Source organism: Spermophilus citellus, assembly GCF_964194105.1.
Source record: "Spermophilus citellus genome assembly, chromosome: 8".
Lineage (NCBI taxonomy): Eukaryota > Metazoa > Chordata > Mammalia > Rodentia > Sciuridae > Spermophilus > Spermophilus citellus.
Genome location: NC_138189.1, coordinates 122,150,588 through 122,175,679, shown reverse-complemented (window position 1 = coordinate 122,175,679; position 25,092 = coordinate 122,150,588). Strand labels below are relative to the sequence as shown.

General features: G+C 35.1%; 1 protein-coding gene across 4 annotated transcripts in view; it reads left to right on the top strand.

Annotated features, from left to right (window-relative positions):
* RXFP1 (relaxin family peptide receptor 1) overlaps positions 1 to 25,092 on the top strand; it is a gene marked incomplete at both ends in the record, with an annotated part of 131,729 nt that overhangs the window by 101,436 nt on the left and 5,201 nt on the right. For 3 of the 4 annotated variants that reach the window (XM_081304134.1, XM_081304133.1, XM_081304132.1), the window contains 6 exons: positions 4,481 to 4,552; positions 7,721 to 7,792; positions 12,029 to 12,100; positions 20,102 to 20,173; positions 21,109 to 21,177; positions 24,300 to 24,529. In XM_081304134.1, coding sequence (XP_081160260.1) covers positions 4,481 to 4,552; positions 7,721 to 7,792; positions 12,029 to 12,100; positions 20,102 to 20,173; positions 21,109 to 21,177; positions 24,300 to 24,529 — 587 coding nt within the window. The remainder of the gene's footprint in view (positions 1 to 4,480; positions 4,553 to 7,720; positions 7,793 to 12,028; positions 12,101 to 20,101; positions 20,174 to 21,108; positions 21,178 to 24,299; positions 24,530 to 25,092) is intronic. The other variant, XM_081304135.1, reaches the window with a different exon arrangement.

The window sequence follows — 25,092 nt, the reverse complement described above, 5'->3', positions numbered from 1 at the left end:
ACCTGGCAATAGCTCAGAATTACAGCTTCCAAGTTGGGATAGTAAAATACTTATGATTAATAAGATAAGTGGAAAAGCGAACAAAATGTATGAACATATGGAAAACGTCATCAAAGAGACGGAAATTATAAAATTACGTTGGAAGATGATATCAACAGGCTTAGCAGTAGAACACAGCTGAGAAAAGAATCAATGACTTTGAAAACAGGCCAATTGAAAACTTTCAAATCAAAACAAAAATGTGGTTAAAGTCCAAACAGAGAATCCAAAGCTGTAGGAAAATATAGAATGTCTAACAAAAGTATAGGTAAAACCACAGAAAAAGAAGAAAGGAAGAACTGGACAGAAGAAATGGCTAAAGAAATAATGACCCAGGGGCTGGGGCTGGGGTCAGCGGTAGAGCACTTGCCTCACACATGTAAGGCACTGGGTTCGATCCTCAGCACCACATACAAATAAATAAACAAAATAAAGGTATTGTGTCCATTTACAACTAAGCAAACTATTTTAAAAAATGAAAGAAAGAAAGGCCCAGTATTTTCCAAACTTAAAGTAATACAATAATCCAGGAATGTAGGAACCTCAAGCAGAGTAGGAAAAACACTAAAAAAGCCATCACCAAACTGCTAAAAACCTAAACTAAAGAAAAAATTCATATGGCAACCAGAAAATAAAATAGAAATATCACATACTGCAAAATAGAGATGGAAATGTAACAGTGATTTAAAAAAAAAAAAACTTAGAGGGTCTATGCTAATATGGGAAAAGTAGATTTCAGAATATTAAGGATAAATAAGAATATAAGGATAAAAGAGTTGTTTAAAAAGACATACTAATCCTAGATGAGTAAAAAATTTTATAAAGCAAAATACAAAATGAAAACCATAGAACTATAAAGAAATTAGCTAGGAATCAGGAGATGTCCTTGAAAATAAGATGATGCATAGATGGATGGATGTTAGAAAGAATATTTGATATTCTGAAGGTGAACTCCAAAAAAAAATAGCATATAAATGACCAAAATCATATGACAAGAGAGAGGTAGAGGACCAAAAACATAGACAATATATACTAATCTCATCATATCTGATAATAGGAAATTAAATAGTATTGTCGAAAGAAAGCAAAGATTCAGTGCATTGGGTAAAGTTATGAAGGCAACCAAGAATTTTCAAATTTGGCTAAATATCAGAAGAAATACATTAAAAAAACATCTAATGAAAGTTTTTAACCTATGAAAGCATATAATAATGTATTTTAAAATAACAAACTAAGGCCAACTATATTAGTCATATTAAAAAGAAAGAAAACTGGGCAAAGACTCATATAGATATTTCTCAAGACTCAAAAAGGTACCAGGAATGGTTATGCACACCTGTAATCTCAGCCACTCAGGAGTCAGAAGCAGAAAGGGCTCTATCAAACCTTTAACAAGTTTAAGGCCAGCCACAGCAATTTAGCAAGGCCCTCAGCAACTTAGTGAGACCCTGTCTCAAAATAAAACGTTAAAAAATTGTTGAGGATGTGGTCAGTGGTTAAGTATCCCTGGGTTCAATCACCAGTACCAAAAAAATTTTAAAAAGGTTCCAGATATCAGAAAATGCAAAGTAAAAACACAATGAGATATTACCTGACACCTCTTAGGAAACCTGATCAAAAGACAATAAGTGTTAGCAAGGATGTGGAGAAAAGGGAACAAAGCCATTGTGGAAAACAGGATAGATGTTGCTCAAAAAAATAAAAATAGAAACTGCCTATATTTAGTTAGCTTTCTGTCCTGGTAGCAAAATACATGATATTATTAACTTATAAAATGAGAAAAGGATTGTTTGGGCTCACAGTTTCCAGTCCATGATCAATTGTCGCATTTTTGGCTCTGTAGTGGCACATCATGGTGAGAGTATACGCAGAGCAAAAGTATTTACATCACATGCCAGGGAGAGACAGAGAGGAAGAAGGAAGTGGTAAAGGGGGTAGGCAGTTGTAGCTTAGTGGTAGAGAGCTTGCCTAGCATGTGTGAGGCACTGGGTTCAATTCTCGGCACCACAAAAAAAAAAATGAATTTTAAAAAATGGTATTGTGTCCATCAACAACTAAAAAAAATTTTTTTAAAGAAAAAGAAATAGTGAATTTTTCATTTTGATACAGCTCTACAATGTAAAAAGGGAAAAATAAAATTGTCACATTCAGAGACTTGCTAATTAGGAAAGGTGGTCTAGACATTCTGTGGGAAAATTACCTCTTGTCCCTTAGACCTTGAAGCAAGAAGCAGATTTTTGTTTTGTTTTGTTCTTTGGTTGTTGCTGTTGTTGCCTTGGTTAATATATATTCACAAACCAGATTCCCTTATTTTAGGAACAAAGCCAAAGCAAATTTATAACTCAAGGTTAAAATAAACTCAAAATCAAATTAAACAAAAATGTAATCAAATCTGCCTATTTGGGGGCTGGGGTGGTGTCTCAGTGGTAGAGCGCCTGCCTAGCAGATGTGAGGCACTGGGTTTGATTCGCAGCATTGCATATAAATAAAAGGTCCATTGACAACTGAAAAATATTTTTTTAAAAACTTCCTAATTAGTGCTTCAGTGTGCACCTCTTATTGAATTTTACAAAGTAGTAAATTAGTACTAATAAATATTTTTGCTTAAAGCTTAAAAAAGTTACATAGGCTAGGGTTGTAATTCAGTGAGTTGGATCCTCAGCACTATATAAAAATAAATAAATAAAATGAAGGTATTGTGTCCATATACAACTAAGAATATACAATAAAAATATTTAACTAATTAGAACAAAATTCTTAAAGTAATTTAAAAAAATATCTATCCCCCCCTTGCAAAAAAAGCAGTTACCTATGTAGCTCAACTCTATACTTTGTGAAGTTTGAAAGAACATCGCCACCTGGTGGGAGTTTCATGGTAACAACAATAAAATAAAAGGAAACCATAGCCTTTGTCATTGACCATAGACATTGAGAAGCCAAAAGCCTGGGCCAAACCCAAGACCAAGAAAGTAATACCATAAGCACTTACCTTCCACTTTAATGAAATAACAAAACTTTTTCTTTATAGGTGTTATCTAGAATAAAGATTTCTGATTCTAATACAATATTCCTTGCAGTACAGAAATCTTATCTACAAAATTATCAAGATATGATATATTGCCTTTGCTAGATGCCAATGAGAAGCATTCTCTGAATGCCATAACTTGCTACAGAGGTTGAGCTTCTGTTTGAAATGACTTGTATCTTCAACCAGTAAATTTAATTTTGTGTTCTGATGAAACAGAGAAAAACTCTAATCTCTTTCATAGCCTGACTTCAAATATATCTCTTAACTTATTCTTTGCTGTAATACATACTCCCTTTTCGTCAGTTGGTATGGTTTCAAGATCACTTAATCCCAGTTTTACAAATCTTCCTGATATATTTTGCTTTGTCAGTGTCTATTTTTAATGCAGTGCCCAAAATAAAACTGAGCATTCCCACCACAGACTCACTGACAGACTACAGGCATATCTATTAATGCTCCCCATGTTTTCCTTAGAAATTTTAGGAATTATATCACACCTCCACCCCTGTATTTCAATCACAATAATTTGTGAATAGCTTAGTAACCAGTAAATTGTGTTGGGACACACGAAGTAGACTTAAGGGCCAGGATTTAACTTGGAAATGTAGTGTCTCCTTAAACCTCAGCTGTCGTCTCTACAAACTTCTAACATATATCTGCTTGTAAATGAAAGGGTAGGGAATATAGTTCAATGGTAGAGCACTTTCCTGGAATGCAAGAGGTCCTAAGTTTGATCATTATCACCGTAACAAATAAATAAACTTTTTGATAAGATTTTGTTGCTCAGATAGGATTGCTTGTGGTGGTAAAGTGTGCTCTTTGTGACAATATTAAAAAAGAAAGAAAAAAAAGAAAAAGAGTATAATCCCAGGGGCAAAAAAGCTACTGAAGATTTTTTTCTGAGGAGTATTTAGACTAACAAGGCAGGTGCTTAATATTATCTTGGCAGTAGCAGCTTTGCAGCAATAATAGAATCTCACGCAGCCTATAGCAAAATGAAATCATATCACTTAGGGAAATGCCACTTGGTAATTCTGAATAATTGTTTAATGTGTTCACTATTAAATATCTGTTAATAAATTAGGTATTTATCATAACAAAGGTTTTCACTTTGATTTCTCATTCTCTTTAATTTCTCAGAATAACATGTCTCCAAAAACATAAGATACAGGAGTGACTCAAAACATTTTTATTATTAATAAAGAAAAAACAGTAAGAGTGCTAATATATGCCTACATACATGCATATTATAATTTATGGTATTATGTAAGTGGCTACAAGTGAAGGTCTACATGAAATAAACAGAATGTAAAAGAACAATATATTTTATTAGAACACAAATAATTCTTAATCAATTTATTTCTATCTGCAATTAAAATTTAGCTTGATCATGTTTTATGTTTTATATTCCAGGGACTTTGAAGGCAACCATATCCATAATTTAAGAAATTTGACGTTTAGTTCCTGCAGTAATTTAACTGTTTTGTAAGTAATATTTTTGTGCTTTTGAAGTGGTATTATGTCTCCTTACAAACCAAATGAAGCCCTTAAATGGACAAAAGCCAGCCTCAACATGTGTAGGGTGAGAAATGTATGATTTCTGTCCACCACAACAGCCTCTACCAATGCTCCTATAACAAAATACAAGTTAACAGGAGAAAAGTAGAACAGACCTTATTTAATCAAAACTTAGCATGGCCCAGGAGCCTTAGGAAGACCCAAAGATCCATGGGGAAACTGACCTTTTTAATGCTTAGGTTCAGTGAAAACCAGACGGCAGTATAGAAATGTGATTGGATGAAAGGGTGTGACCTACTAGTAAGAGACTGAGAGAGGAAACCCAGCCAGGCCTGTCCAGACTCTTCTTTGCTTCTGTGTATGCCATTCCTTCCTGTCAGGTGTGGGGCAGTACCCTTCCTGGAACGAGGATCTTATGACCTTCCATCAGACAAGGCAGGTCAGAGAATGTCCTTAAGGCCAGCTCCTACGCAGAAAGGTGGCAGAAGACCAGAGTAGTATTTCTAGGTTTTATGGCTGAATTGGGGGAGACGGGCTCTAAATTCTATGGCCTGCTTTGGGGGAAAAATGGGAGCAACAGAAGGGCAGAAGAATGGCAGTTAAGATCTTGCTTCCGAGATCCTTCTAATGTCCTTCAGTTCAAGTACACAGCACACCAAAGTGCCATACTTCGGGGTATCATTTTTTTTGAGCCCAAACACATGCATTGTGATTATGGCAAACATCCACCCTGGAATTCACATTTGTTGAAACTGAAGGACTCCAAGTTCAAATCAAGGGTAACCACAGATTTAACCATACATGAAGCATCACAATGACACTGTATTATCTGAAACCCCTGAGGATGTCATTATGAACATAAGGATAAAGCTTTTTTTCTAATATTTTTTAGTTGTTGATGTACTTTTATTTTTTATTTATTTATATGTGGTGCTGAGAATAGAACTCAATGCCTCATGCATGCTAGGAAAGTGCTCTGCCACTGAGCCACAACCCCAGGCCCAGGATAAAGCTTTGAATATTGCTGAGTATAATTTCTTCTTCCTCCTCTTGCCTATTTTAAGTCCACATGACCTTTCCTTCCTGTGAAAGTAAAGGACAGGGGGACTTCCTTCAATATAAATATCCAACTTCCAGGCTGGGGGTGTGACTCAGTGGTAGGGCATTTGCCTAGCATGCATGAGGCCCTGGGTTTGGTACCCAGTGGTGCACATATATACATACACAAAAATAAAATCCAATTCCTTTATTCACAGCTTACTTTGCCTAAATATTTTTCAAACTCTTGGTTGCAACTCATGAGTAGGCAATGAAATCAGTATAGCTCAATCAATTTAGAATGTCCTGATCAGCATTTATAAATAAAATAGAATTTAATTGATTATATCATAGTACAACGCAGAAATGAGACTTAGGCTATGGGTGTATACATATTTTATGTCCCAATATAAAATGCATTTTTACTAGGAGTAAACATATTTCACTAGAGGTTACCATGGGAAAACTCTTAAAATCATCATCCTAGAGGACCCTGTATGTAAGCTATACCATAGCTACCACTAATGTAACAATGTGTTTTATCCAATTATACACCCTTCCATCCATATGGGTTCAAAGTCACTGAAATTTTTTAATTCTTCCACTGAGTTAATCTTCAGATTTAGGATGCTTCATATTCAGCTATGCAAGACATTCATACTAATTACCCAAAAGGAAACCAATGAGCACCTAAAGAACACAGAACAAATAGATATCTGAAATGCTAATAACATCTTTTCTGTTCTGTTTGCATTTCATTTTAGTGAAACTTCTGTATGAAGAAATAATCTGTGGGTTTCTTCTTGGCAAGTGTTTGTGCTTTTTTGGCCCAGGGTCATTAGGAGACTGTGGTAATGGTTTGGAGTACCAGGAGGAGTTAAATATTTATAGATGAGACAAGGTCAAATTTAAGGCATGTCACACAGTGTTTAAAGAATTGAAACCCCTTAAAGATTTCCCATGAGTAGTCCTTTATGCTAGCTGGTAACACATGAGATCAGTGCAAAATGAATTGTCAGGAGGCTAGGGGTGTGGCTCAGTGGTAAAGAGTGTGCTTAGCCTGCACAATACCCTGGCTTCCATCTTCAGCACCAAAAAAAAAAAGAAAGAAAGAAGGAAGCAAGGAAGGAAGAAAGGAAGAAAGGAAGGGAGGAAGGGAGAGAGGGAGGGAGGGAGGGAGGGAGGAAGGAAGGAAGGAAAAGAAACCATCAAGAGTTACAGTCTGATTCAGCATTCAGCATGCCAAACTTGAGACTCTTCTGATATCATCTAACTTAGATCACTTTCCCTTCCTTACTCAGCTCCACCCTAAATCCCATCAACTTCCAAATGAGTAAGCATGCTTGGAGTATTATGTTAGACACACTTTTCTGTTTATAATTATACTTCTAATTAAAAATTACAAGTATAGGACTGGGGTTGTAGCTCAGTGGTAGAGCGCTCGCCTCGCATGTGGAAGGTACTGGGTTCCATCTTTAGCACCACGTTAAAAAAAAAAAAAGTTAAATAAAAGGTATTGTGTCCATCTACAAGTAAGAAAAATATTTTTTAAAAAAAATTAGGGGCTGGGGATGTGGCTCAAGCGGTAGCGGGCTCGCCTGGCATGCGTGCGGCCCGGGGTTCGATCCTCAGCACCACATACCAACAAAGATGTTGTGTTCACCGAGAACTAAAAAATAAATATTAAAAATTCTCTCTCTCTCTCTCTCTCTCTCTCTCTCTCTCTCTCTCTCCTCTCTCACTTTCTCTTAAAAAAAATTAGAAGTATATTTTATTATCCTCATTAAAAGATTTGGGATGCCAGGCCTGGGGATGTAGCCCACTGGTAGAGCACATGCCCAACATGCAACAGGCACTCTGTTCAATCCCCAGCACAGAAAGGATGAATGAAAAGAGAAGTAGGGAGAGATGGAGGGATAATTTGGGAACTTTATATCAAAATTGAATTAGATCATTAATCATACTATTCAAAATATCTCATGTGAAACATGCACTGTATATTCATTACTGTTATCTTTGCATACTGATAATGTCTTTAGTAATTTAATCAATAAGTACCTCAGGATGTAAAAATGTATTTTTCTTTTTTTATTTCAGGGTAATGAGGAAAAACAAAATTAATCACTTAAGTGAAAATAGTTTTGCACATCTCCAGAAACTAGATGAATTGTAAGTTTGACTCAAAGAATTGTTAAGAATTTTTTACCATTATTTTATTTCATATTTGTTATACATGAAAATATTTTAAACATATTAACATTCTCTCTGAACATTAATTATATGTACCTTGGGACACAAAGGAATTCAGATGGCTTGCAAAAATAAACATGAAATAAATATTTGAGAAAAGTGGGATAAAGGAAACACAGCTGTAGAGAAAGTATAAGGCCAGGGAAAAATGAATAAATAAATATATTCTATACCACCGTGTTCCAATGTTTCAAAGGGGACACAATTTTGTATTTAAGTTTCCTAGAGGGTTTGTATTCAGGGATCATAAGATTAAAAGACACCAGCTGGGCATGGTGGTACATACTGTTATTACTGTGGCTAAGGAAGCTGAGAGAGGAGAATCACAAATTTGAGACCAGCCTCAGCAACTCAGTGATGCCCTAAGCAACTTAGGTGAGAGCTTCAAAAAAAGGAGGCTGGGAAGTGATCCAGTGGTAAAGCACCCCTTGATTCAATCTCCAGTACAAAAAAAAAAAGACTAAAAGTCCTCAATTTGCTGATTCTGAAACTAAAGGATAACCTTGGATTCATAAGGAAACTAGATACTGCCATGAATAACATCCCTATCTATAATAACAGAAGAAAGAGATAATTTTAAAAGTATTTTTATAATGTTTCTGCTTGAATACCAATGACTAAAGGTGAAGCAAAGCCTTATGGCCCAACCACAGAATAGTTGATTGTCAAGATAAAATAAATATGGAACAATTAATGAAGTGCACACCTTCAGAAAAATGTTTATTTTTTAATATCAATTTTCTGGGGAAAAATCCAAAGTATGGACAGATCTGTGCATTTTGACAATTATCTGGGCAAAATACTGGTTTATTAAAGTTTTTCCATGAAACATAATGAACATAACTAGAATGTTATGAAATGACACCTGGATACCTAAGCTAAGCACTGAAACAGGTAGAGAGAATACCTATTCCTGAACAGGAGCATTCATCAGAAAACAATCTTGCATTCTGCTTCAAAACACTTTCAGACAAACCATTGAAAACTAAACATTTTTAGTAGGACACTGTCAACCCAGTGACGCTGGAGGCAGGAAGATCACAAGTTCGAAGCCAGCCTCAGCAACTTAACGAGACCCTCTGCAACTTAGCAAGACACTGTCTCGAAATAAAAACATAAAAAGAAATGGGGATATGGCTCAGTAGTCAAGCACTCCTGGGTTTAACACCCAGTATGAATGAAAGAAAGGAAGGAGGGGGGAAGAAGGAAAGAAAAAATCCAACATTTTTCTGTAATTATTAGCTTGAAACACTTTTTAATAGGCAATACCCAATCATTCACAAACATGCAAGAAAATCTCAATAGATAATTAGAACCAAGGCCTGTTGTGAGGACTTCTGGCATATGGCAACTGAACCTTATCATCAGCACATAGGAAATTATTTTCAGTAACAGGGAAAATCCATCTAGATGATCCAAAGATATTATTTAACTGTTAAAATACAAGCTAGTCAAGGGATCCATATTTCTCCTGTTTTATCCAACTTGAAAGCACTAGAGGACAATTACTACACAACCTAGTCTTCATGGTGGCAACCAGGTGCAGATTTTATATATCCCTAAAGACCAAGAATATGGAACACAAATAGCTTAGTCCGTAACCAGTGCTAATCTAGGTTCAGAGGTAAAAGAAAGAATAACCAAAGCTGCAAAGAGGGTAACAGGCCAATAATTAGTCCTACCTGTGGCCTGCCCCATCCCATAGTAGACACTTGCTTGAAAATTCAGATTTATAAGGAGAAAAATGGCAAGGTTTCTAAGAAGTGATAGCTTTTAATGGATGAGTCTAGATCTCAACTTCCCCTTCATAGGAGGGTTGGGCTCTACTGTGTGTTCCTCCAGACCCTTATCACATCAATAGAGCTAATGAAGGTAAATATATTGACAACACAGGATTCACTTGTCACAGAGGACTTTAACTTATTCCTGTGACAGGAAATCTTTGCCATGTGCTTACTTTTATTTATGGTTTACAGTTAACTGCTAATGGGCTGGGAGCGTAGCTCAGTAGCAAAGCACTAGCCTAGCATGGGTGAGACCTGAGTTCAATCTCCAGCACCCCAAAAAAAAATAATAATAAATAAATAAAGTCAACAACTACAGTAGATGTTTCCCGAAATGAACCTTTCATTTCCAGAAATGAACCTTGAGTCCAATTAAGTTTATCCCAGCTGTCCTAAACTAAAGCTAAGAAAATTAAACTTTTACATGTCACTTAGGATTGAGGCCAATACTATCTCATTACATAATTCCCGCTATAAAAACTATATATTAGAATTTGCTCTGATAGCCAAAACCCACACTTCCACCAGAAATTGTTAAACGTATTTTTTGAGTTTTAATACCTAGAGGACTACTTTAAATTTTGCACGTCGCCTTTCTAAGATGATCAATATTTCACTTGGCTTCCTGTTCAAGGAACTTAATCATATCAACTCTTACCTAAATATGAAGCAGACTCAGCCTATTAAGAGTCTTCTTTCCAGGATGGAAAAAACAGCTAGTCCAAAATTGAGTGAGGCACTGGATAGCCCACACTGAATGGGTATAGTTCGTATCCTCAAGGGGCTCACATCTTTCAGAAGGGAAGCAATGTTCACCTGATGTTCCATGTACCATATGTGTCATGTGTGCTGGGATAGAATATGTAGGAGAATGCATAGGGACAGAAGACCTAACCTCCTGGGCACTGGAGGTTAAAAGGGAATGTCATTTGAATGGAATCTTGAAGGATGATTTGAGATCACCAAAAGGGCAAGGAGGAAAGGCCAGGATAGGCAAAAGAAAAGCACCCAGGCCAAAGTGCAGAGGTCAGAACACTGAAGTGCTTTCAGACCATGGTGTAAGTTACAGTGAATAGCAAGTGATAGGAAAGGAGACTGGAAAGACTGACGTCAGAATGACAGATATTGATACACATCTCATGTCACACCAAGCAGTTTTGAATTTATCATCTAGGCAACAAGAAGCTACTGTGAGATTTTATGAAAGGAATGAAATTTTAGAAAGATTCATTTGATCATCAAAGCAGAACAACTCATCTGCATAGACAATTTGCCCATAAATATGTAAACGACAAAAATAGTCTCCAGGTTTAGTTTGCAGTATGAAAATAGGCATTCACGGCAAAGGCATTGATAGCATTTGTCAGATTATATTATCCACTTACTTTTAGTGTTTAGAACTCTACCTAAAATCATCCTGTCCCCCAAAGTTGAGTAACCTGAATTTTGATTTATAAACCAACTGGTAAGTAATTTGGAGGTGGAGAGGGGAAATGGGTAGGCTTCCTTTTCCGTCTCCCCATCACCTTAGAGAGCTCAAGCTTGCTGAAACTGTCTCTTGTTTCCAAGAATCTGAGTCCTTTCTCATAGAATCTGCCACTGTCAAAGCTTCCATGAGAGGTTCTGCAGTTAAAACCTTACAACTAAGCTTCAGGGTCATACCCTATTAGGGAGACCTCCTAGACATACATGAGATCACAAAGAATCCTATCCAGGAGAATGTGAGATCCCATGCATTTCACCGGGAAAGAAACTTGCTTTTGAAATAATAGACTTCCATTTGATAATCACAATAAACTCAAGCAGAAGAAAAAAAAAATAAGACTCCAAACCATATTCTTACTCTAACACAAAAAGAAGGGAAGGGGAGGAATAAAGATTGTGATACATACATACCCTTGTGACTGCATGGCCGATTGGTGCTGCAGCCCACTGCTGTACCATACCACATATTGCTGACCCAGGAAGAGACCAAACTCAAAACTCAAAGGTAAATTGCTTTTACACTATTGTACAGTGAAAACTCAGAACATTGAAACTATTAAAACCAGATTAAATAATCGTAAGTATTTGTTTCTGATGAAGTGCTGAAATGGGATAAAATATTTGTTAAATATTTTCTCATTTTATCCATTTTTTAAAATCACTTTGGCTTCACAGGGTTGGGGATTTAGCTCAGTGGTAAGTCATAGGCTCAGCATGCAAAAGGCCCCTAGGTTCAATCCCCAGCACCAAAAATACACTCTTAAACTTTTGTTAATTAACACAACTCACCAACAACATTGTTGAGAAGTTATATGATGATTTCATAACATACATCAGAACAACAAATAAAATCTTCAGAAAATAACGTTTGCAATTGTTTCCCTAGGGATTTAGGTTGTAATAAGATTGAAAATCTTCCACCACGTATATTTAAGGATCTGAAGGAGCTGTCACAATTGTAAGACTTCTATTAATTTCCCCACCTCATTGCTTTATTTTATTATGTTTTTAATTGTGATAAAATAAGCATAAGGTAAAATTAGCCATTGGTAGGTGTACAGTTGAATGGCATCAACTACATTCACATTGGTCTGTAATCATCACCACCAACCTCCTCCATAATTTTTTTTTCAACTTGCAAAACTGAAACTCCGTAACCATGAAATACTAAATCCCCATTCACCCTTCCCCGACAGCCCTGGGAAACTACCATTCTACTTTCCATCTCCATGAATTTGACTAGCCTAAGTACCTCATCCAGTTGAAATCACTCAGTAATTGTCATTTTGTAGCTGGCTTGTTTCAATTATCATGATGTCTCCAAATTTTATTCATCTTGTAGCATGTGTCAGAATCTCCTTCCTCTTTAAGGCTGAATAATATTCCATTGTACCTATATACCACACATTGTGTTTATTCATTCATCAATTAATGGAAAAGGATTGCATCTACCTTTTGGCTATGTGCATAATAATGTTATGAACATGGGTGTACAAATACCTGTTTGAGTTTCTACTTTTAATTCTTTGTTTCTCAGTTACAATAAGGTTATATGCCATCCCAATAAACCCATCATAAATTGAAAATATCATAAGTTAAAAAATGCACTTAATACACATAAACTACTACACAGCATCATTTACCAACATTATACACTGTAGACTATCCTTTTTTTTACCCTGTGAATGCATGAGTGCTGCAGCTCACTACAATTATCATACCACATACTGCTGACCCAAGAAGAGACCAAAATCAAAATTCAAAGGTGAATTGCTTTTATGCTATATACAGTGAAAAATCGCAAGTCACACCATGTTAAGTCAGAGACCACCTGTATACCCCCAGAAGTAGAATTGCTAGATCATATGGCAATTCCATTTTTATTCTACCTTTGATTCTATTTTCCACTGGATTTGAGCCATTTGACATTTCCATTATCAGTGCACAAGGGTTCCAATTTCTTTATGTCCTCCAAACACGTAATAATTTTGGTTTTTTGATAATAGACATCCTAATGGATATGAAATTGAACCTCCTTATGGTTTTCATCTGCATTTCTCTAATGATTAGTGATGCTGAGTTTCTTTTCATGTGTTTATTGATCACTTGTATGGTTTTTTTTTTTTTTTGGAGAAAGATGTACTCAAGTCCTTTGCCCATCTTTTAATTGAATTATTTTGTTGTTACTGATTTTTTGGAGCTCTTTGCATACATTTTGGATATTAACTCCATTTCAGATATAAGATTTGCAAGCCCTTTATTTGTATTTTAATTCTGTTATACTGTCCCTTGATGCATAAGATTTTCATTTTGATATAATCCAGTTCTTACAATTTTTTTTGTTCCTATGCTTTTGCTGCCATAATAAAGAAATTATTGCCAAATCCAAAATCATGAAACTTTCCCCCCTATTTCCTTCTAGGAGATTTATGGTTTGATGTTGAGGCCTTTGACCAATCTTGAGTTAATTATGTATATGGTATAAGATGAAAGTCTAACTGCTTTCTTTTGGTTGTGAATATTCAGTTTTCCCAACACAATTTGTTGAAAAGACTCTCCTTTCCCTATTGAATAGCCCTGGGCGCTCTTGTCAAAAATCATTTAACTATTTATGTGTGGGTTTATTCGTGGGCTCTGCATCCTATTCCATTGCTCTGCATGTCTGTCTTTATGCCAGTACCATAGTGTTTAATTACTATCACTTTATACTGTTTTGATATCAGTTAGCATGAGATATCTAGCTTTATTATTCTTTTTTTTCAAGATTTTTGGTCATTTGGGCTCCCTTGAATTTCCATAAGAACATAGGATGTTTTTCCTTTCATTGATGTTGACTTAATCCATTTTTTGCTGCTTATAACAAAATTCCACGGACTGTGTAATTTATAAACCATAGAAGCTTCTTTGGCTCACAGTTCTAGAGACTGGGAAATACAAAACTGAAGGGCTACATCTAGTGAAGACCTTCTTGCAGCAACATAACATAGCAGAATGTACCACATGGGAAAAGAGTGGATGGGGGAGCAGCTGAAGGTAAATTTATCCTGCAATCAGAAGCCTGCTTCTGCAATAATGGAATGAATCCATGCTTGAGGCAGAGCTCTCATGAACTTATCACCTCTTAAAGGCCCCATCTCTCAACACTGTTGCAAAGGCAATTAAACTTCAACCTAAGTTTTGGAGGAAACAGTCATAAAAAATGTCATTAATTTCTTTCAGCAATGTTTTGTGGTTTTCAGTATACAACATATCTTTCACCTTCTTAAGTAAGTACTTTACTCATTTGATATTAATGTAAATGAGGTTATTTTCCTAAATTCCTTTTGGGGATTGTTTGCTGGGTAGAGAAACACAACTGATTCTTATGTGTTGATTTTGTGTCCTACAACTTTGCTGGATTTAGTAGTGTTACCATTTTTGTTGTTTTTGTTAAGTATTTAGAGTTTTCTACATTTAAGATCACAGCATCTGGGCTGAGGTTGTGGCTCAGCGGTAGAGCGCTCGCCTAGTACCGATGAGACCCTGGGTTCTATCCTCAGCACCACATAAAAATAAATAAATAAATAAATAAATAAATAAATAAATAAATAAATAAATAAAAGATCACATCATCTGTGAACAGAAATAATCTATCTTCTTTTCCAATTTGGATCCTTTTTTTTTCTTTTTTTTCTCTAATTGCTCTGGCTAGGACTTTGAATACGATGTGAGTTAGAAGTGATGAAAAGAAATAAGCTGTTCTTAAAGGAAAAGCTTCTGGTATTTTACCAACAAAATAAAGATATTGCATCCATCTATAACTTAAAAAAATAATATATATATAATATATAAATATTATTTATTAAAATATTATTATTTATATATGACAGTGGAATGCATTACAATTTTTATTACACCTATAGAGCACAATCTTTCATATCTCTGGTTGTATACCCAATATATTCACACTAATTTGTGTCTTCATACCTGTACTTTGGATAATAATGTCCATGACATTCCACCATCATTAATAACCCCATGCCCCCTCCCTTCCCCTCCAACCCCTCTGCCCTATCTAGAGTTCATCTATTTCTCCCATGCTTCCCTCCCTATCTCACTATGAATCAGACTCCTTATATCAAAGAAAATATTCGGCATTTGTTTTTTGGGGTATTGGTTAACTTCACTTAGCATTATCTTCTCTAACTCCATCCATTTACCTGAAGATGCCACGATTTTGTTCTCTTTTATTGCTGAGTAAAATTCCATTGTGTATATATGCTACCTTTTTCTTTATCCATTCATCTACTGAAGGGCATCTAGGTTGGTTCCACAGTTAAGCTATTGTGAATTGTGCTGCTATAAAAATTGATATGGCTCTGTCCCTGTAGTATGCTGTTTTTAAGTCCTTTTGGTATAAATATAAAATATTTTTTAGTTATAGATGTATGCAATATCTTTTTTTTGTTGTTGTTTATTTTTATGTGGTGCTGAGGATCAACCCAGTGCCTCACATGTGCAAGCAAGCACTCTGCCACTAAGCCCCAACACCAGCCCATATTTTTTTTAAATATTTATTTTTTAGTTGTAGTTGGACACGATACCTTCATTTTTATTTATTTATTTTCATGTGGTTGAACCCAGGGCCTCCCACATACTAGGCAAGCACTCTACCGCTAAGCCACAACTCCAGCCCACCATCAAGTATATTATTTATGGAGTTTACCTATGGCCTTTATTATGTGAGGTAGTTTCTGTTTATTCCTAGTTTGCTGAGTCCACTTCCTTTTGTTATACATGACATTTGAGTAAATTTCTTTTTTTTTTAGAGATTAAGCCAAATTTTGATTTATTCTAAAGAAATAAGCTCATATTATACAAATAGAGGCAAGTATTGAAGGTGATGTACAAGTTGTCCTTGAACAAAAGGAGGGTGTGACTCTATAACACAAACAGACTTATTGAATAGTGAATAAATGCAATGGAAAAGACTACTAGTCAGGTTCCGTCAAGGCTTTTCATTTTAAGGAGCAAGGAGAAATGCATAACAGCAAAGTAAATCAGTTTCATAGTGTGAACTATAATCAGGCTTACTTTTTTCTTAAACACTTGTCTTCTCAAATATTTCTTTCCTTAAACACAAAAAGGATTCCTTGCCAAGTCAAGTTGTTCCTTATGTCAAAAGGCAACAATAAGGTATTCTCTCTCGTCTTAAAAGATAGTGAACTACTATTAAACTGACCTAAAACAAACAAGTAATTTAGAAGTGTTATCCAATGTTTCCAGTCTAGTTTTGCATGAAAGGACTGAAAGACATATGAAATGACAGCAACCTAAAGCATATGATGTGTGTGTGGGATTTTCTTGATACCATGATTGCAGGTCTACATTATAAAAGCTAAAACTGATGCTTAATAGGGATAGTTTTAATTATAAATCTATGATAATATAGTAATAATATAGTTCCATACTCAGTGATATTACTAGTTTTAAAAGTAATGAGATCTGAGATTGGACACCAGCCATTCCAGGTACATGGGAGTCTGCTGGATGAACTTCGGCTCACTATATTATTCAGGAGAAAATCATGAACTGTAGGAAATACAGAACTGTAATGAATAAAAAAATGTAGGCGACAATTCTTATGTCTATAAGAATTTGAAAGTTATTAATTGTTCCTCATTGCCAAATGCAATTTATTTATTTTTAAAAATCAGACTGATTATTTATAAAATCAAATTAAAAATAAGATTTCTATCTTTAAACACTATAGGATATAAAATCAAAATAAGAGATAAAGCATGATACAAATGACAAGAAAACAGCATACAACAAAAAAAACCAAATCACAAAAATAAGAATACTCTTCATCAGTTACTATAAGAAATATAAAGGGATTAAACTGCTCCCCAATTAAAAACTCAAATTCTAGAATTTGGTCAAAATCAAAATCAATATTATAGATGTTACTTTGCAATCTATAACATTAATAGTATTTCTTTTTTTAATTAGTTGTTCAAAACATTACAAAGTTCTTGACATATCATATTTCATACATTTGATTCAAGTGGATTATGAACTCCCATTTTTACCCTATATACATAATGCAGATTCACATCGGTCACACATCCACTTTTTTACCTACTGCCATACTAGTGTATGTTGTATTCTGCTGCCTTTCCTAACCTCTACTATCCCCCCTCCCCTCCCCTCCCCTCTCCTCCCATCCCCTCCCTTCCCGTCTTCTCTCCCTACCCCATCTACTCTAATTCATTTCTCTCTCTTGTTTTTTTTCCCTTTCCCCTCACTTCCTCTTATATGTAATTTTGTGTAACAATAAGGGTCTCCTTCCTTTACCATGCAATTTCCCTTCTCTCTCTCTTTCCCTCCCCCCTCTCATCCCTATTTAGTGGTGATCTTCTCATGCTCTTCCTCTCTATTCTGTTCTTAGTTGTTCTCCTTATATCAAAGAAGACATTTGACATTTACTTTTTAGGGATTGGCTAGCTTCACTTAGCATAATCCGCTCTAGTGCCATCCATTTCCCTGCATATTCCATGATTTTGTCATTTTTTAGTGCAGAGTAATACTCCATTGTGTATAAATGCCACATTCTTTTTATCCATTCATCTATTGAAGGGCATCTAGGTTGGTTCCACAGTCTAGCTATTGTGAATTGTGCTGCTATGAACATTGTTGTAGCTGTGTCCCTATAGCACTGAGTAAATTTCTTAAACTTAAAACTTCTCTGAGAAACTCCCTTAATCAATGCTTTCTGTTTCAAAGTATTTTACAAAGAATCTTGATAGTGAGTGGGAGTGCAGCCAGAGGGGAAAACAGATTCTGATATGTCCTCCCTATGGACTCAGCTATACTTTCACTCTTATCTCTCTTTGTCCCTAGATATAGCCTAATAGTAGCTACATGAAATGAAAAGCCTAGTTTTCATTTTATGTTTCACAAACTGCAAATACAGTATGTCACTCTTTGACATAAAATTTATTGTAAAAGATACACAATGTGATTCTTTTAATTCAAATTTTGATTAAATGAAATACTTTTTGTTTTATATAAACCACATCGAATCCTAGGCAAAATATGAAGTAGGTATGGCTCTCTCTGGGTGGCCCATCACTTCTCTGGCCAGGCCCTCTTGACAGCTCCACCTCTTCCCAAGTTATATTAGCTCTTGCCATGAAGTACTTATTATCAGCCAGACATTGTTCTAAGTGTTTATCTCCATCCATTCACTTAAATGTACAATCAACTATATGAGGCAGGTGTACTTCCTACACATTTTTAACTGATATATAAAAATTGTGCATATTTATCATGTACTACATGATGTTTTGAAATATGTGTACATTGTGGAACAGCTAAATTGAGTTCATTAACATATGCATTACCTTGGGTACTTATCACTTTGTGAGTGTGTGTGGAGATAACATTCAAAATCTTTAGCATTTTTAATGATAACATTCAAAAACATTCAGCAATTTTTAGAACACAATACATCATTACTATCATCACCATGTTGTGCAACAGATCTTTTGCGCTTGTTCTTTCTAACTGAAACTCTGTACCCTTTGGCAAATGCCTTCCCAATCCCTCCCTCCCGCTGCCTGCTCCTGCTTTCAGCCCCTGGGAAAACCAATATTCTACTTTCTACTTCTGTGAGTTCAACTTTTTTAGATGAGTGAGATCATGGACCTGACTTTTTTCACTCAGAGTCATGTTCTCCAGGTTCATCCACATTGTTCCAAATGCTAGGATTTCCTTCTTTCTTAAGGGATTTAATTGTGTATGTACACCATACTATTTTCTTTTTTAAAAAATTTATTCTAATTAGGTATATCTGACAGCAGAATGCATTTCAATTCATTGTACTCAAATGGAGCACAACTTTTCGTTTCTCTGGTTGTACACCATGTAGAGTCACACCATATGTGCAGTCAAACATGTACCTACAGTAATGGTGTCCATCTCATTTTCACCATCTTTCCTGCCCCCATGCCCTGTCCCTCCCCTTCGCCCAATCAAATTTCCTCCATTCTTTCCATACCCCCACCATTATGAATCAGCATCCACTTATGCGAGAGAACATTCAGCCTTTGGTTTATGGAATTGGCTAGAGCATACCAAACATCCATCATCTGTTGATGGACATGTAGGTTGATTCTGTACCTTGGCTATTGTCAATAATGCTGTAATTAACGTGGGAGTGCCTCTTCAACATAGGTACTTCATTTCCTTAGGATATATAGCTAGGATCATATGATAGTTCTATTTTTAATTTTTTGAGGCATCTCCATACTAATTACCGTATGATCATACTAATTTACATTCCCACCAACAGTGTAAAAAGATTCCCTTTTCTCCATATCCTCATCAGCCCTAATTTTACCATTTTTTAAAGACACAATGAGCTATAATGTGAGGTTATAGATCTCACTGTGGTTTTAATTTGCATTTCTCGGATGATTAGTGATGTTAAGTGTTTTTATGTATCTGTTGGCCAATTGTGTGTCTGTTCAGGCCCTTTGTCTGTTTTTAATTCAATTATTTGTTTTCTTGCTGTTGAGTTGTTTGAGTACCTTATACATTTTGAATATTAACCTCTCCCCATATTTGCAAATATCGTCTCCTATTCTAGTGATTGTCTCTTCACTCTGATGAGTTTTTACCTTGATTGTGCAGAAGCTTTTTGGTTTAAATTGGTCTCATTTGTCTATGTTTGTTTTTATTGCCTATGTTTTGGGGATCATATCCAAAAAGCCATTGCCCAGAACAACGTCATGGAGCTTCTTACTGTGTTTTCTTCTAGTAGTTTTACAGTTTCAGGTGTTACATTTAAGCCTTTTATTCATTCTGAGTGGTGCTATACTTTTTATTTTCTTGGTGAATATTTAGTAATTTGAGGTCAATAGATATACTTTCTTTACTCAGCCATTTTTAGAATGTTGCCTTTTTTAAAAAACAGGAATATTTCCTACAACCCGATCCAGGAAATTCAAGCAGATCAATTTGATTATCTAGTCAAACTCAAGTCTCTGTAAGTACAACATTGGGGATAGTTTTATGAAAAAATCATTATTTCAGTACTAACAACGTATATGTTTTAGAAACTTTCTTATGAGCTTTATTTCGGGGATTTTAGTAAATCTCTATAAAAATATAAAGATGAGTGTTTGATGGGAACAAGCAGAAAGGTATTACTTTTGTATTACATGTTAACTAAAGTAAAAACTAAATAATAAGGGGCTGGGGATGTAGCTCAATGGTAGAACACTTGCCTAGTATATGCTAGGCCCTGGGTTCAATCCCTAGTACTGAAAAAAAAATAAGTAATGATAACTCATTTTATATTTTTCTGTAAGTCACTAAGAACTTAAATTGTTTGCTTTGACTTTATGAAGGTATTTGTGCATATTGCTCTTTTAGTTCTGGGTGTTTAAGAATTTATTAAAGGCATCCTTACTCTAGGAGGGAATATTCTACATCATGTAAATCATAACTTGCACCAAACACACACACACAAAGACAAAATTCTGTTAACATCTAAGAATTGCCTTAAAAATATCAACGTTAGTTCATTTAATTTGTGTTCTCTCAGTGAAATATGTTTTTAGAAAAAAATTGTTACCAAAAATTATTAGAAAATTTTCAGATGCTAAAGTCTATGGCAATGTTTTCCAGAAAGTAGTGCTTGTTCACTTATTCTATAAGTATTTATTGAATATTTAGAATGCAAAAAGCATTGTGCCATGACTTGTGAGGATCCAAAATACTCAAATAGGAGAAATATATGTTTATGCATAACACAATCAAAAGGAGGAGCTGGGGAGGTGACTAGGATAAGCTGATTATGAATATTTCATTTATATTGTGTTTACTAAAACATTTATTAAGTTGTCCTTCAAAAAAATTATTTTATTATATCATGTTTAACATATGTTTTTTGATTGACTATTAATTTGGTATTTTTAGCAGCCTAGAAGGAATTGAAATTTCAAATATCCAACAAAGGATGTTTAGACCTCTTAATCTTTCTCACATGTAAGTTGATATTCTCGCTCTTCAACTTTATTTAACTCTTTAAGTTCGCACATGTATTGTGATAATATATCTGTACCCAATGCATTAAATCTATTAATATGTTAGTTAATTTGCCAGCTATATACTGAACATTTGCATCCCATTCACTCCAACAAAATTCATGTGTTGCTATCCTAACCCCAATGTGACAGTATTAAGAGGTAAGCCTTTGGGAGGTGATTAGGTTATTAAGGCAGGGGCTGGGGATATAGCTCAGTTGGTAGAGTGTTTGCCTTGCGTTCAATCCCCAGCACTGCACCCCGCCAAAAAAAAATATATATACATATATATATATATATATATATATATATATATATATATCCATCCCTAGGTTATTACAGCAAAGCCTTCATGAATAAGATTTGTGCTCCTAAAAAGGGCACTCCAGAGACCTCCCTTGCCCCTTCCATGATGTGAAACATAGCAAGAAGACAGCCATCTATGAACCAGGGAGCAGAACCTCACTAGACACAGAAACTGCTAGCACCTTGATCTTGAACTTCCCAGCCTCCAGAACTATGAGAAAGTATTGTTTAAGCCACTCAATATATAGCATTTTTGTTACAGCAGCCTAAACAGACTCACATATATATAAACAATAATTAACTCTAAAAACTTTGACATTGGGTGGATGATTTTTAGTTTTCCACAGTCATAAAGAATTTCATAGGAGACTTTGTAAGCATCAGAGAACATGAGTATAGGAGGAACCTGCTCATTCTTGTAAGAAGCTCTCAGCTCTGATAATATAGTCAAAGATATTGACATTTGCCTAGTGAGCTAAGAATTTGTACACATTATCAGAAGAAGTAGAAATATATATGCGTGTATACATATACATATATAACAATATAAAATAATCATAAATAAATAATTGCTGTAAAAGAAAGAAGGAAAGGAGGACTTCTCATTGAAAAGGGTCCCCGATGTCCAGCATGATCAGAGCAAGCATACCTGAAATGGAAACCTTGAAAATTTTTATTCAAATGGTGTGTCTGGTTGTGCCTTTGATTATATGCTTTAAAAATATTTTTAATTGATTTCCACCTTATCGAAAGCATTAAAATAATCTCCATACCATGATAATTAATTTTCAGTAAGAAGTGTCTTATCAGTCCCTACCAACTCTGTAATCTTGCTTATACTTTAAGTCTACACAGGGTACTGTTTTTGTTTTCCATGATTCTTCAGAGAGTGCTCTGTATTGATTGCACACAAAACAGTCTGCTAAATTAACCAAAACAGTTTATTAGGGAAAAAAATAGTATAGCTCATGAAAGCTAAGAAGTAACTAAAAAAGCAAGCTTGAATTGGGTAGGAACCAAAGGCAGAAGAGTTAAACAGCAGTCTCCTCCAGGCACTGCTGATCTGTCTAAATATTGTCAGTACAACTCAGATTTCCAGGAGAAAGAGTCTAATTGATCTTGCTTGGGGATAAAGGAATGCCTCATTGAAGTTTCCATATGACTTCTCATAGGGAGAAGAAGTAATTCCCTCAAAGGAAATCAGTATACTATTACTAGATGGGTGACTTCAGGCTAAGCTCCCAAACTAGAAAACAAAGATCTACAATAATGTTATTGATTAAAAACAAAACTTAGGCCTAAAATATATAAAGCAAAGGAAAAGGGCAGTCAACACTCCTTCTTCCCTCACATTCTGCTCTCATCGCCACCAAAGTGCACAGAGAAAAGTTCACAGGATGGAACTATCAGCAATCAAACTTGAGTGAGATGGGATAAATTGTAATCATCAAGTTTTTGTCTTTCATTACTATGGCTCTTGAAAGTGTATTTAGAATGCAAAAAGCATTGGGGTTAGGAGAGCAACACATGAATTTTGTTGGAGTGAGGGGGATGCAAATGTTCAGTATATAGCTGGCAAATTAGTTGAACATATTAATAGATTTAAAGTGTAAAGATACTTTCTATGTTTTGCCAGCACACATGGCTTTAGAGCCAAATAGATCTAATTTGAATTCCAATTTCTACAATTACTAGAAACTTTCTTAGGAAATAATTTGCCTCTGTTGAAGATTCATCTCCTTTCATGGGAATACTGACACCTATATGTGGAGTTTGTTTGAGAATGCATTCCTGTTGCCTAAAAAATGCTCAATAAATGGTGTTGGAGTTGTTAGCAACACAGTAGTACTTATTAATTATCCAGGTGATGTCCTTTTTTTTCATTTTCTTTTTTTAGTTGTCAGTGGACCTTTATTTTATTTATTTATATGTGGTGCTCAGGATTGAACCCAGTGCCTCACACATGCTAGGCAAGCTCTCTACCACTGAGCCACAACCCCAGCCCCAGGTGATGTCTTTATCAAGAAGCGAGTTCTCTACTGATGAAAGCATTTACTCAACAAATAGTCATTGAACCCTTAATTTTGTTCCAGTGTGAAAGATAAGCATGTCACCAGCTAATTACAGATACCATAATAACTTCTACAACAGAAAAGTCATGGAAGCCTGGAGCAAACCTGTGATCCAGTGGCTTGGGAGGCTGAAGCAGGAGGATTCCAAGTTTGAGGCCAGCAACTTAGACCCTAAGCAACTTAGTGAGACTCTGTCTTGAAATAAAAAATAAATAGAGCTGGATATATAGCTCAGTGGAGAAGTGCACCTGAGTTCAGTGCACAGTACAGAAAGAAGAAAGGAAGGAAGGACACAGGTGCACAAAAGAGAAAGCGCTTAATTTTTTCGCCTGTGGGCTAAAAAGCAAGATCAATGCAATGGAGTAAGCAATGGAGCTGTCAAACAGTGCATTTATAGAATGAATGCTGATTTATTTGGCTAAATTAGTTTGCTCACAAGCTAACACTTCATTTATATTCTAAGACATGTTTAACACTTGTATATTCATCATGCTTCTTTGCTACTCTCACTCACATATTCTTTGACAGTGAAATCAAGTTTAAGAGAATTAAATTTAAAACTTCAGGATCTCTAGTGCTTTGCGTTCCTCTGAATCTCATATTAAGATATCTTCCATCTACTGAGAAAATGCTGAAAATAAATATTAGTGTATGGTGACACTGAATTAAATCTAAAATCTTATTTTGTCTTGCCTTTGTATACCAGATATTTTAAGAAATTCCAATATTGTGGATATGCACCACATGTTCGAAGCTGTAAACCAAACACTGATGGAATCTCATCCCTTGAGAATCTTTTGGCAAGCATCATTCAGAGAGTGTTTGTCTGGGTTGTATCTGTGGTTACTTGCTTTGGAAATATTTTTGTCATTTGTATGCGACCTTATATCAGATCTGAGAACAAGCTGCATGCCATATCAATCATTTCTCTGTGCTGTGAGTATATCCTGGTTAAAGAGAAATTATAGTTTTGAAATAAACAAAAGCATTGATATAATTGTGGAATTTTAATTTTTCTTCTTATTATTTATGTGTCATTTTCACATTTTTACAATAAAAATAGAATTACTTTAGTGATAAGAAAGCTTTAGGTTTTAAAGTAAAAATATTCAGTCACCTTACATAGATTAATGAAGCTTTCATTCACTAGTTTTCTCTCATATAGTGATTCTGAAGGGATATTTTGTTAAAGCATTTAAAATCTTTTACTACAAGTGAAATTGTAGCCTTCTATGGTCACATTTTTACACCCACAGTGATGCTTACATTTTTGTTTGCATGTCTAGTTCGTGTAGACAGTGACTTAGCAGCTAGTTCTTTTTCTGGTCTCTGAGCTACTAGAAGCTTTTCCATTTATAACTTGAAATATGTAAATAAAAATGCTTTCAGATAAGTACTAACTTTTTAAATGTTTTTGAAATATGATTACAAGATATTTTGTTAATGAGGATTACAAAGAAAAACAAGCAAGAAACCTGCCCTCAGGATGTTTACAGTTT